Consider the following 15063-nt stretch of genomic DNA (forward strand, 5'->3'; position numbering starts at 1 on the left):
CTCATATGACACCAAAATGATGGTTTTGTAATTGTAAACACTTTCACTTTCTTTCATTTACTACAGCTGCATTTCATTGTCATGTAGAAAAACCGAGACATATTGTTGCAATTACGCTTCTTTTTCTTACATTAAGTTAATTCGTTGATTAATTGTGTAGTTACATTTCAATACAGTAGAAGAAAGGGGATTTTTACCGGTTTGGTCCAAACATATACATATAGTAGACTACATGTTGTCTTATATCCTGCTTTCATTCACTGAGACCATGCGGATAATAATGCAAAGTTTAAACCTTAATACAATTTTAAAAAGTAAGTTATAATAACAAAGAAATCACCCGCTGGTAATGGTAGTATGAAGGGGCAGATTAGCTATCTAGGCCAAAACCATAAATGCTTAGTTTATTTTAACATGGATTCTTTGGGATGGACTCTCTGTTGGAGTCAGCCTCAAGTGGTGATTGGAGGAACTAAGCTAAGAGCTAAGAATCAGGTTATCATGAGAGCAACAAGGAAAACTTAGGAAGGAAACGAGGAACGTGACGCTCATGCAGATAAATCACCCACGCAGAATATATGTGAACAGGGAAGCTGGGAAACACAGCTGGAGGGGTATGGAAAACACTGTGTGTGTTTGTTATCTTTATGACAACCATACACAGAGCGAGAACAGCTATGCCCAGCAGCTACCAGCCACAATGAAACCAACACATGTTCTTTTCTGTTGTCCTGTCTAGACCTTCAAAAGATCACAATCAATTGGAAGGAAGGTTTTAGGAAACAAACAAACAAACAAACCCTTACATGGTCATACCCACATGCCATCAGATTGTAGTTTTATTCTTGTAGACCTTTAAAACGGTTTTTATCAGATCAGACCTCACTTAACCTCTTTCTTTACAAACCTTTGGAGATGATTCCTTTCCCACTTTAGCTTGTGTTATCAGTGCCCATCGGCTAAGTGGAAAAACATTAAATAAGAATGTGGTCTGAGCAGATGCAGGGCTCTCTGTAACAGATATTAAAGCATGAGAAGGATGTGATTTAACCACTAGTTTTATGTACTCAAGTTAAATCTTACTGCATTGTATTGTTCAAGTGACCAGAGAGCCTAGGGATCCTTCTTACTGGTCTCCTTTCTACTTAAAAACTATAATTTTTCTCAGTTCAGAACAGAACTCCTAATGATAGATTTTCTGTCTAAAGTATGCTAAACGCTACTTTTAACCAAAATTGCAGCATTAGCTCTATACAAAGCCACAACAGTTTAACACATCTTAGATTAACACACAAAACAAATATACTTAAGCCCATTTTGTTGTTTAGATACACAAAAAACAAATAAGAACAACAATCACAGTCACAACTTACATTTATTATGATGTTAGCTAACTAGGCTACCACTTGCTACAAGCTAACTGCTACTAAACAATAACAAATCCAATAGAAATGGGCATCTTACAAGTATCCCAACAATAATGAAACAGAAAAAATAACTGATTATGATTGGAAATGAAAGCTTAAATCTTGTGGGTTGTTATCAGACATTACACTTTCCAAACATGGCATACTTTCAGCCATATAGCTTAAAAGGTAAATATTAAGGAGTTCAACTATGTTCAACTTAGATTGACAAATAGTTTTATGTTACATTACAATTTCCTTTATAATTGCTGGTATAAAATCAGCAGAGTGCTACAACCAATTAAATCTGATACATATTTACACCAACATTAACTCAAAAATATACAGACACCACTTACAGGAAAGTAATTCCTCTCGACAGGCCTCAGACCTGAAACTTGAGGATGTTTTTAAATGTGTTTGTGTAAAAAACTGTTTGAATTATTTTATTGAATTATTTTGTCTTTTTTTTTTTTTTTTTGGAATTTTTGGTTCCTTATTTTATCATTACTATAAATTTTCCTAAAGAAAATATTAAATTTGGAGGTTCTTGGTATAATTTTGTGCTCCAGCATCAAGCACATTATTATTTTTTTAGATGCCTCTGATTTGACAAAAGAAGCGAAGGTTAACATATTTGAGGCACTGTTTTGGAACATTATTTTACTGTAACATTATATAACTACAAATGTATTTTTTCAGAAAATTTAGCGCTTGGGTCTCTGAAGTCCAATGGGTTAGAGTAATATTTGCACCTCTTGAGTGCTTCAGTTGAAAATCATCACCTAGTTTAACACCTGTAAAAGCTTATTTTCTTTTTTCTTTACAGGTTGAAATTGTGGAGAAGTGTTTGAAGATTGAGTTCAGAATTCCTTCTTAGTTTTAATTCAACGTTTTAGCTAATACAGGTTTGTTTGATAACTATTTTTCCTCTTTAGTAACGAAGTAATGATGTTATCTTTGTTTTGGGAATATGAAAACAAAACCTTTTCATTTCAGGTTTCTTCAAAATCTCAGCACATGAATACATGTGCTGGAGGCAGTTGCAGCAGATATGCATTAGGGATCAAACACCGGTTCTTTTCGTGGTGGTGCAAATGGGGTCAAACTGGATTTCAAAGTGGTTTCTGCTTGTCTAGACACAAATGAGGAAACAAGATCTGCACCACAAAGAGTTTCACTTCCTGCTGAGTTTGCCTGTCAGTGCAGCCTGGCAGGAAGCTAATTAGCATTAGCATGTAGGAACACTGTAAAAAGTAGTGGGGGAGGGGCCACGGGTGTTGTCATGCATGTAACAAGTTATGTTATTCACCCCTCCCTTCATTCCACAGGTCTTCATTTTCTGTCTCTGAGGTAAGTCATTGGCAAAAAGAGCAACTCACTAGTCCTTAGTCATTCTTTTGGTTTGTCCACTTCATTTAGATCGGTGACACACATGAAGCCTTGCCTTGGCTGGTGATGCAGAGCCTGAAGACAGTCCTGAGGAGTAGCGAGATGAGGTTGCCGAGAAGTTGAACCGTGACACTGCAGCTAGTTGGGTACCGGGTTCTCGCAGTGTCCGGCAGATGAGTCCGTCCCCACAGGGACAGCGCTGGAACAGCTCCAGACCGTGGTTCCCCTTGCGTCGGTGTCGCGTGCAAACCTGTCCTTCACGTAGCACGGGCTTGCAGATGCGAGTCCAAAAGTGACGGGCGCAGCACAGACCGTCCAAGCAGTCGGATGAGCGCAAGCAAGGATTCCCGACCTGACCTGAAACAAACACACAAACCCTTAGAGAAACATGAAGGAGGCAGGGGGAAACATACTGCGGGTTTATAACACTAATCTCACTTCTGCCAGGGGATCCTTTGGCTTCCTGCCTCCCGCCTTTCTTTTTGGTGAGTGGGCTTAGCGCTCCATCAGTGTTTGGAATCCTCTCAGACACAAAGCTGTCCACATCAGGAACACAAATATCTGCCGGAGGAAGAACATAGAGATAATACACTTGATAAAATTTTAATTATGAATAGTTTATTGTCATTAATGTTAAACTGAAGTTTTCTGTAGAGGAGCATCTAAACTGTTGCTGCAGCGGTTGGTGGGGCAACACATTGTGTCCCTGAGGCAGGGCCTCTTCCTTCTGCGGCAGGTCTTGCAGTGGGAGTGGGCAGGACGTCTTGAGGAGGTGTGACAGTAGTTCCCCTCTCTGCACTCCAGGTCACTCATGCACTGGTAGACCTGCAGACAGACACACAAACATTATTACAGAGTAACAAATGAACCTGGTTTTCGTTTTGTAATTTAAGGTGATCTTTTCGTACTGGTGAAAAAATAGCATGAAATAACAAACGGAGGGCTTAGACTACTCTGACTTGCAGTGACAGTTGCCCTGAGTCACTTTATGTGAGATTTATACTTCTGGACTAAATCTACGCCATAGGTAAGTCTTAACTGCAGACCTCTCTGAAAAAGTAACTGCATGTAACATAAACACAGTCTTCAAATATTGTGATTGGCCTGAAATCCGAATATGCATTTCTGGCTAGAAATGCATATTCTCTGATTGTCAATGGATCATAAATGTCATCGACTCATTATAGGCTTGCATAGGCGACATCATAGGCTCAACGCAGAATTATCAGCGTTTAATTTTGTAGCACTCTTCTAAAGTACACCTCAACATTACAACTTAAAACTGTACATTGGGGCAAAACAGTCCAGTTGATAAACCAAAGAAACCTTTTATTATCCTTCCCGATGATGTTGAAAGCCAAAGAAATTTTAAAACACCATCATAGTTTTTTTTTTTTTATCATGAAAGCTTACAGCATCATAACAGCTGAGAAATGCACCTGAAACAGTATCCTGCTGATAAAAAAGGCCAATGAACTTTTTGAAACAATGTGATGTTCTTGATGATAATGTTTAGAAACATGTAAATATTATAAGTGACTGGTAACCCAGATGGTACCTGTAATTTGAAAGTGAATACAGACTTGTAATATTCCCACCAATCAAACGTTTGAAACAACAAATAAAGACCAAAACTTCTGCCAAACTGAAGCAATGTAACCAATAATGTTCAGTCAACAAAGCTTTTGAAACATTGCAACAACACTGCAAATAAACATATCTCTCTCTCTCTCGCTCTCTCTCTCTGTATATATATGTGTGTGTGTGTGTGTGTGTGTGTGTGTGTTTTATTTAACAATGAAAAGGACCCGAGTCCAAAAGTGCTTTGTCAGCAGCACATGACTTTACAGGGAGTAGGAAAGAGTCAACTAAACTAACGTTTTCGATACAACTAAAGATTAAAGGCCAATAAAATTTTAATGAGCTTTGTAACACTGTAATAGTTTGGTCAATAAAATTTACAATACATCGTAACAAACAAAAATCCCCTGTCCATTTAGTTTAGAAACACTTTAGCTAAAATTTTAGCTAAAGTTGTTAGCTAACTTTAATTAGTAGTAAATTAGGTAAAAGTCATATTTATATATGTAAATATAATCTAGTGAGATCTGTGGACTCGGTTAAAAAGCAGCTAAAAACTCATCTTTTTAAATGTGCTTTTGTAACCAATGCTGTTTTGGCTTTTAAATTGATTAGCCCTTTGTTTTATCCAACTAGAAAGTTCCTATAAAAATAAATTTTTCACTCATTTCTTACTTGCCATTACATTTCCATGAAGTGGAACTTTAAATTGTGTGAGAGGCAAATGTTTGATTTGATTGACTTGAAAGCACAGACTTGTTGAGACTTCTGTGAACCCCCTCAGACTGAAACACGCATCGTGGTAACACACTCACCGTCAGGTCCACTCTCGGCTCCCACGCGCTCCTGTTTATCGGCAGCGCGTCACTGTCCCCGAGGATCTCCGTACTGACGGAATTCTGTCCGACGCGCGCCTGCCCGCAGCGAGAACACGCCAAAAGCGCGATCCCGAAACTGACCAGCAGCACCAACCAGCGGCTCATGACTGCAATCAAGATTTCATTAGACACTGTGATTAAAATCACTTCATGTACTGACATACCATTATCATCATCCTTTCTTAAACATACGGACTTTAATATCTCCACAAGAATAAACAAGAGACAGCAGCGGTCTAAATGTTTTCCATTTAAACCAGCAAATAAAATCACTCACTTTTCAGCTGTAGACTTTCTAATGGATGGAAGTAAATCGTCACAGTCCCGTGCAGTTTGCTGCTGCAGGTTTAAATTTCCCGTTGCTTCCTTTTTTTTTTTCTTTTTTAATTAAACCAACTCCCAGGAGCGCACGAAAATAAGAATAAGAAGACGAGCCTTCGCTTCAGTCCTGTCCTTCAGTGCAGGACAGGTGAGAGGAACCCGGACCCTGATCCACTTTATACAAATCCGATCCTCCCACACCCTTGGTCACGCGGAGCCCTAACCCGCCCCTGCAACGCTCACATCGATACCCCCACCCTGTCACCTGCAGCCGTGGATGCAGGTGACAGGGTGACAGCGGAGGCACTGTTTAGCTGTAAAGCTCCATATGGTGAGTTTGCTGTTTTTGCCATTCAAAAGTCCCATTGAAAAACAGAAGTTTTACTGGGAAACCTGAAACATGGGGTATAAAAAAGTGGAAAAGTACACACACACACACACACACACACACACACACACACACACACACACACACATACACACACATATACGAAATGAAATGAAATGCATATTGAAAACAACAAACTATACGTTCATATACAAGTACAAGTGAAGGTAAACCCAAATTAATTGTCGCAAATATATATATAATAAAAAATTAAAATAAATACAAAAAAATGCTGTCCTTCTAAAATGTGTTTTCAGCAGATGTTTTAATCAAACTACATATCCATTCAATATGATTGATGGGGCTATGGATTAGGCTATCCTTCTGACTCACTTGTATGTGAAATTCCTTGAAGTGGTAGTGGTGAGGATCTCAGTAATCTGAGCTCTCATTTTGATATATCACTGAAATGGCAGGAAAGACTGACCTGCTCGCACTCTTGTGTCTCCACATCAGTGATTCTTTTAATAAAAAGCCCATTAAACCTAAATCTGGTGATAAAGTGACCAAAGGGCTTATCTTCAGGAGTAATTAACAGTGTGTAGGAATAAAAATATTTCAGCCTGAAGTGGAATTGTGACAACAGCTTGTACATTGGGGCGATCGTGGCTCAAGAGTTGGCAGTTCATCTTGTAATTGAAAGGCTGCCGGTTCGAGCCCCGGCTCGGACAGTCTCAGTCGTTGTGTCCTTGGGCAAGACACTTCACCTACTGCCTACTGGTGTTGGCCAGAGGGGCCGATGGTGCGATATGGCAGCCTCGCTTCTGTCAGTCTGCCCCAGGGCAGCTGTGGCTACAACTATAGCCTCCACCAGTGTGTGAATGAATAGGGGATAGTATATAGTAAGTAAACTATATAAACGCAATCCATTATTATCTCCTACACACACAAACCTTTTACTTATCTCTCCATCTCCATGACCTTTCTCAGACACATTTAACCTTTCCACACCTACAAAAGGAACAACACATGAGTGCGTGCGTTTTTATTGTGTTGATAAGATTGGATGCTGTAATCGTCAGATTAACACACCTACAGGATCAGCATTACACTCACACATCCCCTTACTGAAATGTCAGTTAGTCTACAGTAAATTAACCGAACCACATTAATAAGATGCTGTTAGCACCATGCACTTACGTCTTAAAGTGAAGCTGTATGCGAGATATCACTAGTCTAACAGACCTCATGGGAAACATTAAAAAAACACATTATACATACGAAGGGACAGGGGAGCTGGAGGTTCACTAACAGCAGGAGGGTCAGGTCTTGCATTTCTTATATTGATAAGATGTATAGAAGTCTATGAAAAATTCAACACGTTCTCACTCCAAAAGCATAACATGCTACACTATGTGACAAATCGTCGGTATGTTACGCTTTCGGCCACCCAACACGTTCCTATGTTACACGTGCGGAAACAGGAATAAACATGAGAAGACTGAATCTACACGTGTACATTCATCTTACTTTCTCACCATGAATCGCTTTGGAAACACTTTCTAACATGATGTTGTGGTTAAGGTTAGGGATAAGGTTATCGTTAAGGCTAGGTTTGGGGCTGGAATACATGGCTGGAACATGTCTTAGCGTCGGGAGCGTCATACTATTGGATTTCATCCCCAATCTGGAACATATCATAGGGATGCAGAAGGTTACCTTTCGCGTTCCCATGGGCCGCCTCGGGACATGACAAATCGTCGGTATGTTATGCGTCAGGAATGAGAAAACACTTCAGGTTAGTCTAGCCCCTTTTCCCTTCATGGAACAAGGTCTATCTACACCTGCCCACCAGCTCGGTCTGTGTTTTATTTACTACCTGTCTTGATCCCACTTCTGTCACTTTGATGTCTGGAACAAGGTCTTGACTGGATGGAAAGTGTTTCATGGTTGTCCCTGCTTTCTCTTTCTTCATGGGTTCCCAGTGAGGGAGTCTCTAGTGTTTTTGGCTTTGTTAGGGAGTACCAAAGTCATCCCACCTTCATCTCAGACTATTTTCTTCCATTGTGCTACCTGCTGTGTTGCTGAGGTTTTGGGGTGGAAGGGTTTGGCTCAGGCACTGCCATGTTCAGTTTGTCCATGGCAGGTTTTGTAGGTCTCCATGTCAGAAGTGTTGATGCAGTTTGGTGTGTCGGCAGATGTTTTCCTCATCTGGGCCTGATAATCACATCTGTATCTGGTTAAATGTGCTTATTTATCACACTGCCAATGTACGTGAAGGACTCTGCTTGTTCTAGAGGTTCACCCTCCAGGTTCTTGGCCTGTTGATGTTAATTCCCTGGAATGTAAGATAATCAGCAAAGTCAAAGTCATCCAAAGTGTCCACTGGATCCCAGTCCTCTTTCTAGTGAAAGTCTTCATGATCCAGGCAATAACCGGCAGGAGTAAAACAGTGACCACCTTCCTGGTGAGTTTATGGTATCACTCACAAGTTTTCCTGAGTAAAACATGATGTTCATTCAGTCCCAGTAGAGCCAACATAACAGGTTAAACAGGAAATCCATATATCATAAATCCAATACAGTTATAGTTAAAAATACAGTTCAAAATCCACAATCTGTGCCCCCCTACACATTTCCAGTGGGCCACTTTAGAGTCTTGTTGATCGATCCTGGTCTCTGGGCCTTATGCTTGACTCCACTGCTTCAGAGGAGCAGCCAGATTTAGAAGCATGAGGAAGTGGCATTGGAGTGACAAACGGTTAAAGTCCAATTAATTGAGTTCTTAATAAAACAGTTTAGTTACTTTTTGGAGATAATAACTATACACTAAGCACTATTAGGCTACTTCAGCTCAGAAACCAAAAGTAGGTAAATGAATGAAAAAAGACTCAGAGGAGTCGATTGTTATAAAAAAGTAAAAGTTTCAGAGAAACAAAAGACATACTAGTTTTTCTTGTGAAGTTGTTGTAGGTGTAAGGTAGACCCCCATCAGCTATTGTAGGGTCTACCTTACAATATAAAGCGCCTTGAGGCGACTGTTGTTGTGATTTGGCGCTATATAAATAAAATTGAATTGAAGTCATCAAGTGAGCTTTCATGCAACATATACACAAACACAGAAGAGGAGGCAGGTTTAGCGTGATGAGGAAAAGAAAGAGTCAAACGTCTCTGTTTGTCTCTGAAAAAGTTAAACTGACCACACAGGAACAGTGAGAGGAGGACTCCTCGGTTTGATTCAAAGCTTTATTCAGGAATGAATTTTATGCTTTTACAAATGAGCTGTGGGTAGAAGGAGAATCAGGTCAGAATGTTTTCCACTCTTGTTCTCTCTCTGATGTAGCACACAGCAGGAAGTAGTAGCTTCAGACACGTTGTTACTACAGGAAATATTCTGTGTGGCTGAGGCGACGGAGCTGGACACTATGAAAGAGGGAGCTGGGAGGTTAAGCAGCAGCTCAATTGTGATGAGGTTGTGTTCTCACATGCAGCTCTGCCCTGTAAAGAAATGTCCAGAATGACACTTTTTTTCTGTACTGTGTACTTCTACCAGATGACTCTCAACAAGAAAACTGTGTTTTATTTGTTGCCTTTGTTAGGTCATAAAGACAAATCTCTTTACATATTTGTATGAAAAAATTTTTTTATCCCCAGTAATATGTTCTGTTGCATTGCTGCGCTGCTGCTGCTCACCGTTGCAAGTTAAAGCAACAGAACAATGACTCCACCCTTAGGATGACATCTGTAACTGCAACAAACAGACACGAGGGCCAAGATTAAACATGGTACTGGTTTTATTTACAGTGAGTGAATCATCATGTGTCTGTGATATCTGAGATCCTGCCTGGTTGAGCCCTGATGTTTTCTCTATATCTTTTGCTTTCACATAGACTTCTACACTTAACACTTACACACACTTAACAACAAAAACCAAACATTTCAACAAGAATCTGTAAGCATCTGGGAACTGAGGAGACCAGCTGCTGCAATAAATGTTATTAACCTTTGCCCAGTTAACCTAGTTATTTACAAAATGTTGCTTCAGGCGATTCTCCTTAGTAGTTTTTGAACATTTTGCTGCCTCTCTCCTGACTTTTTTGTGTTGCTGCCATCAAATTCAAAATTAGCTAATATTTTTCTTTTAAACCTCTAATATGTTTTTAATGTTCTTTTGTAAATGAAATATGAATTTAATAATCATATTATTTTATAACTCTATAGTATAAACTCCTATAGAGGTTTGATAATTTGTATGTTTTTAGTTGCATTGTACACAAAATTCCACCTGTTTTGGCACTGGGGTTGTATTGAAGTCCCATTTATCTATCAACATTACAATGCACTGTAGGTTAGATATATAAACAGAAAATATCAGAAAATTATGAAGGACAAAAGACAAACAACAGCCTCCCATCAGAGGACCAGTACCAGTACCAGCCCTGGCCCTTTCACCAGCGCTCTTAGAAATTTGAGCCCAGCATGTCTAATCTGTCCAAGATATCCTACAATAGTCACCTTGCAGGTGCCTGTGCTCGATGGCTGAGTAACTGCTCAGCCAGCAGCAACTTGTCTATATTCTGGTTTCCCATCAGGCTCATGTCAAAGACCAGAGGTTTATCCACATTTTGCAACTAACCATAAAGAGCTGCTGGCTTCTAAATTTTCTAAATCCATTGTTTTGACACAGAGACTTCAATTACATCAACATGCAGGACAGATTTCAAGCAGGGTTAAGCTTGCTTCCAGAGACAGTGGCCAGCTGCAATGCCAGTAATTTAAAATATGGTGTAAACACCTGATGAGAGAAGCTTTTGGGACAGAACCCTGTTTAAGTTGCAGGGAAAAAGCTTGCCTTACCTTTGGTTTTAATTTATCGCATTTTATCTTAAAAAATTGACATCATACTATTGTTTAGATGTTTGCCTAGCAAGTGAAATATTTACAGTCCAATTCTATGATGAGAAGACACAAATACTTTTGGAGTTGTAACAGCGCATCAAGCGTAAAACCTCTACCAAACCAAAAGTCGTGCTTCCCACTGTACAAACTGCTTGTGAATAAGGGAACAGTCAAAAAATCCTTTAATGGGCAAGCAGTGCTCGCCTTGCTGGCCCTGATAGAGTTGATTTGGGTCAATATATCACTTATATAAATAAACAGTGGATTTAGACCAACACTAGCCCTGGTATCTATCTCTTTTTGATACTCTTGAATATGAGTATGGTGAAAAATGTTTATAGAATGATTTAAATAAACATAATTTGTAACTCACCCATAACTGTTGTATTTTAATTAACTATTAATTTACCATCTATTAACATTGGTTATAATAATAATAATAATAATAATAATAATAATAATAATGTTTTAAGATAAGATAAGATGAGATAAGATAAGATAAGATAAGCTTTTATTTGTCCCACATGGGGGTAATTTGGAGTGTCACAGCAGAAAGTGGACAGTACAAAGTTTCAGCAGCAAAAATTAAGAAAAACAATGGAATAGAATAACACAAAAATAACATAATATATACAATAGAATAAAATACTATGTTGTCAGAAAAAAATACACTTGGTGGTATTGCACATGTGTGGATGTCTGTGTTTGGTCAGCTGTGAAGTCTTTGTTGTGGAGTCTGACAGCAGAGTCTCTCCGTCCCACATGGTGGGTGCTGCAGGCTGCCATTGAAGGAGCTGCTCAGTGCTGTCAGAGTTTCCTGCATGGGGTGGGGGATGTTTTCCAACAGAGATGAAAGCTTAGCCACCATTCTCCTCTGCACAGACATCTACCCAGACATAAAACATTACATTTTATTTTAAGCTCTTTGACAAGAGCAACAATTACAAGTCCACGGAACTCTTGCAGGTATTTGATGGTTCAGTTGCACACTATTTGTCCTTGTTTAACCAGTGATATAAAATGATAATTTACCAGGTTTATTACTATGGCTATTTCACAGTTTTTTGTACTTATTTTACTTCTTTATGTCTGTCTGCAGCCTTTGTGTTTTTTGTAGAAACTTTACTTCACTTTTTGGTTGTTATTGTGTTGGTTCTGTCATTTTTATGTCTCCCCAGTTGTTTTTGAATGTTTCTATTGTTCTGTGCCTTTTGTTCCTTCATTTTAAAGGCTTGTTGGTCTAGGGGGATCGGGTGTGAACACTCCCATAGGTGTAGTGAAATGTGTAAACAGGTCAGGTGAAACGTTAGAGGGTGGAAAGCTGCTGCCTGCTGAGTTAATCTGGAGAGCTCAGACTGACTTTATCCTCAGGCTGTTTATTAAGGAGTCGGTGGGTTTTTTCCATCATAAAACACTTGGAATAACTTTAAATGTACCTAAGTCTTGTTGAACTGAAACGTTTATGGATTAAATTGTTTTTTTGTTTTTTTGTAGGTTCATTAATGCTTTCCACAGATGCTCGGGGTGACTTTGAGTGTGTCTCCTTGGTGAGAAAACTGAAAGCGGTCTGCAGCCCCATATGTAGCGAGACAGAGTGAGGAGGAAGAGGAGGAAGATAAAGAACCGAGTCACTGTGGTTGTGAACAGGAAAGACGTAGCCGCATCTTGACTTGTAAGTACGAGTCATATTTCTGGAGTAGCAAGCCGACTATTTTCGGTGTTTCTGGGTAAATTTGTTGCCTCACAGCAGCCATTGTAGGCTCCGGGCTTTTTCAGTCGGACAACCTTTCACGAGTCTGAGTGATTCACTTCTACCCGCCGACTGGACCAGGTATGGGATTTTTTAACAGTCGTTTTATGTTTAATCCCTGTTTGTCTCGTAAACGTACAACTTTTTAAGGGGACTACATTCTGAATAAAGTCTCAGAAAACCTCTTAAAGACCAGGCACCCTCGTCGCTTTGACACATCTCTAGGACAAGTAAAAAACCCGTTTTATTATATGACTTTCAAATCACAGCGAGCCATACAACTGGAAACGTAACAGACCGGTAAAACAGGCGCAAGGTATGGAAGTCCAAACCTGCCAAAAGGGATGTCCCGTTCAATGCACTGAAAGGGGATGTATGCTGTTAATAATTTGCATAATGTAACATCTGTGGTGTAATGTGCTTGTCAATCTTTTATTAACCTTGTTTTTATTTATTTATTAGTTATCTCTTTATATTTTCTATTACTTAGTTCCCTAAACATATTTATTCTGTTTCTCATTTGTTTCTGTGCAGAATTTTAGCTAGATGGATTAGCTAAAAACCTAAGATTTCTAACAATCACATGAATGGAGGCAGTGCTTTCAGTTTTCCACTGGGCTGTCTTGATGCATGCTCAATCAACCAGATAAGTAAATCCAATAAGGTTGATTCTGTTCATCTGGACGTAGCGGTTGTTGATCAGTGGTCATGACAATTTGTATATTAATGATAAATGAACTGATGTCACAACCAGTTGTTCATTCAGTAGTGTTAGTTTCACCCATTATGCAAATGTACTGTTTATAAGATTGGGGAAACCTGCAGTCAGCTGAGACTGAAGAAGTCACTTGGATGTGTGATGAAATGTTTCTTCACTGAAAACATTACATCCAGATGAACAGAATCAACTTTTGGGGGGTTTTCGTTGTATTTGTTTTATTTTGAAATATATATGCAATACTGTGCAAAAGTCTTGAGGACAATGAGTATAGGTGCAGTAATCACTTGAAAGATGCGTAAACATTTTACATACAGAGTTTGTACAGAGTTTGATATGACCACCTTCATTCCTCAACACAGCTTGGACTCTTTTAGGTAAGCTTTCCTATAATTTCTTTAACCCTCTGGAGTCGACTGAGGTACTGGCGCAATAAAATCACATCACCAATTTAAGATGACATATCAGCAAGATGAATCATGCTTTAGTCTCTATGTTGAAAGTGTGGACTTTAAACTGTATAACAGTCTTTTAATTGTGTTGATAGACCAAGTAAAGACAGAGTTATGATAAATAATTTACACCATGTTTTTTCCTGAATATTCTCACCATGTGTAGTGCAGAAATAATTGGTAAAAATTTGAATTTTAAAGGACAAGTGAAAAAAAAACATACATGTTTCTCACCAGTGGGAAAGTGCACCAACCCACTGAAAAATTGTGTCATGCCTGTGATCTGCTCCTCCGTAGTGTTGTGGATGGGAAACAGGAACTGCACAAATAATTTTTGTGGCATTTTATTGTGACACCTGAATGTTTATGGCATTATTTTAGTGCCTCTATTCTGAGTGCACGTAAAAAAAAATTTGCAAGCACAAATGTTGCATGTTGAAAATTATTTTGAGCAAACAGAAGTTTAATTTGAGTGAACAAAATTCATTTCTGTGTGCAAGAAATGTATTTCAGTGTTTGCGATTATCCATATATGGTCTTTCGTTAAACATGATATATACCCTGACTTCTTTAGTAAAATATTCAATCTCGTCTCACAATACAATGACCATAATATCATTATCGGTGGTGATTTTAATTGTTAGTTCGATCCATTGTTGGATAGGTCCTCTGTGTCCCTGGCCCCAACTTTGAGAGCTGTTTCTGTACTCAATACTCTTACTAAATCTTTGGACTTGGTTGACATTTGGAGGCACCAGCATCCGTTACAAAAGCAATACTCTTTTTTTTCTCCCCTGTCCATGGCAGTTTCAGTAGAATTAACTGTTTCTTATTGATTCCAGGCTTATTTCGAAAGTGATTAGTTCCACTTATCACAGTTTTTTAGTTATGGGCGATCGTGGCTCAAGAGTTGGGAGTTCGCCTTGTAATCGAAAGGTTGCCGATTCGAGCCCCGGCTTGGACAGTCTCGGTCATTGTGTCCTTGGGCAAGACACTTCATTGGGGAGAAATTCAACCCCTCTTTATATCTAAATGACTCTTTTACGGATTACCTATCTACTAAAATTGCAGAATTTTTACAATTCAATGATAACGGTGCAGTTTCAGGCTCTGTTTTGTGGGAGTCCTTTAAAGTCGTCTAGTTTGCCCTTTAAGGTCTCCCAGGATTATTTTTCATACCTGGGTATTAACATCCCTAGGAACTCAAAACTCCTCTTCAGGCTTAATATTCGGTTCTAACTGATGAGCTCAAGTGTATGATAGATAAATGGAAACGTCTACCACTTTCAATGATTGGCCGTATCAATATAATCAAAATGGTTGTGCTCCCTAAATTCAT

The 15063-nt window shown here is 39.0% G+C and overlaps 1 protein-coding gene across 1 annotated transcript; it reads right to left on the bottom strand.

The window, feature by feature from the left end:
• Positions 1-831: 831 nt before the first annotated feature.
• On the bottom strand, positions 832-5998 carry LOC120720243 (dickkopf-related protein 2-like). The gene is made up of 5 exons (XM_040009890.1): positions 5535-5998; positions 5195-5364; positions 3467-3623; positions 3237-3359; positions 832-3155 (listed from the first exon to the last, which is right to left on the bottom strand). Exons 2-5 carry the CDS (start codon positions 5360-5362, stop codon positions 2821-2823), a joined length of 783 nt encoding a protein of 260 aa, XP_039865824.1. The 5' UTR covers positions 5363-5364; positions 5535-5998; the 3' UTR covers positions 832-2820.
• Positions 5999-15063: the final 9065 nt, after the last annotated feature.

Source organism: Simochromis diagramma, unplaced genomic scaffold (assembly GCF_900408965.1).
Source record: "Simochromis diagramma unplaced genomic scaffold, fSimDia1.1 OVJJ01000566.1, whole genome shotgun sequence".
NCBI classification, from domain to species: Eukaryota; Metazoa; Chordata; class Actinopteri; order Cichliformes; family Cichlidae; genus Simochromis; species Simochromis diagramma.

Excerpts from the sequence above, each read along its gene's own strand:
- LOC120720243 (XM_040009890.1), bottom strand. The coding sequence starts at position 5,362 with ATGAGCCGCTGGTTGGTGCTGCTGGTCAGTTTCGGGATCGCGCTTTTG. Across the intron at positions 3,624-5,194 it reads AGCCGAGAGTGGACCTGACG|GTCTACCAGTGCATGAGTGA; the intron begins GTGAGTGTGTTA and ends GTCTGTCTGCAG. Across the intron at positions 3,156-3,236 it reads CAAAGGATCCCCTGGCAGAA|GTCAGGTCGGGAATCCTTGC; the intron begins GTGAGATTAGTG and ends TGTTTGTTTCAG.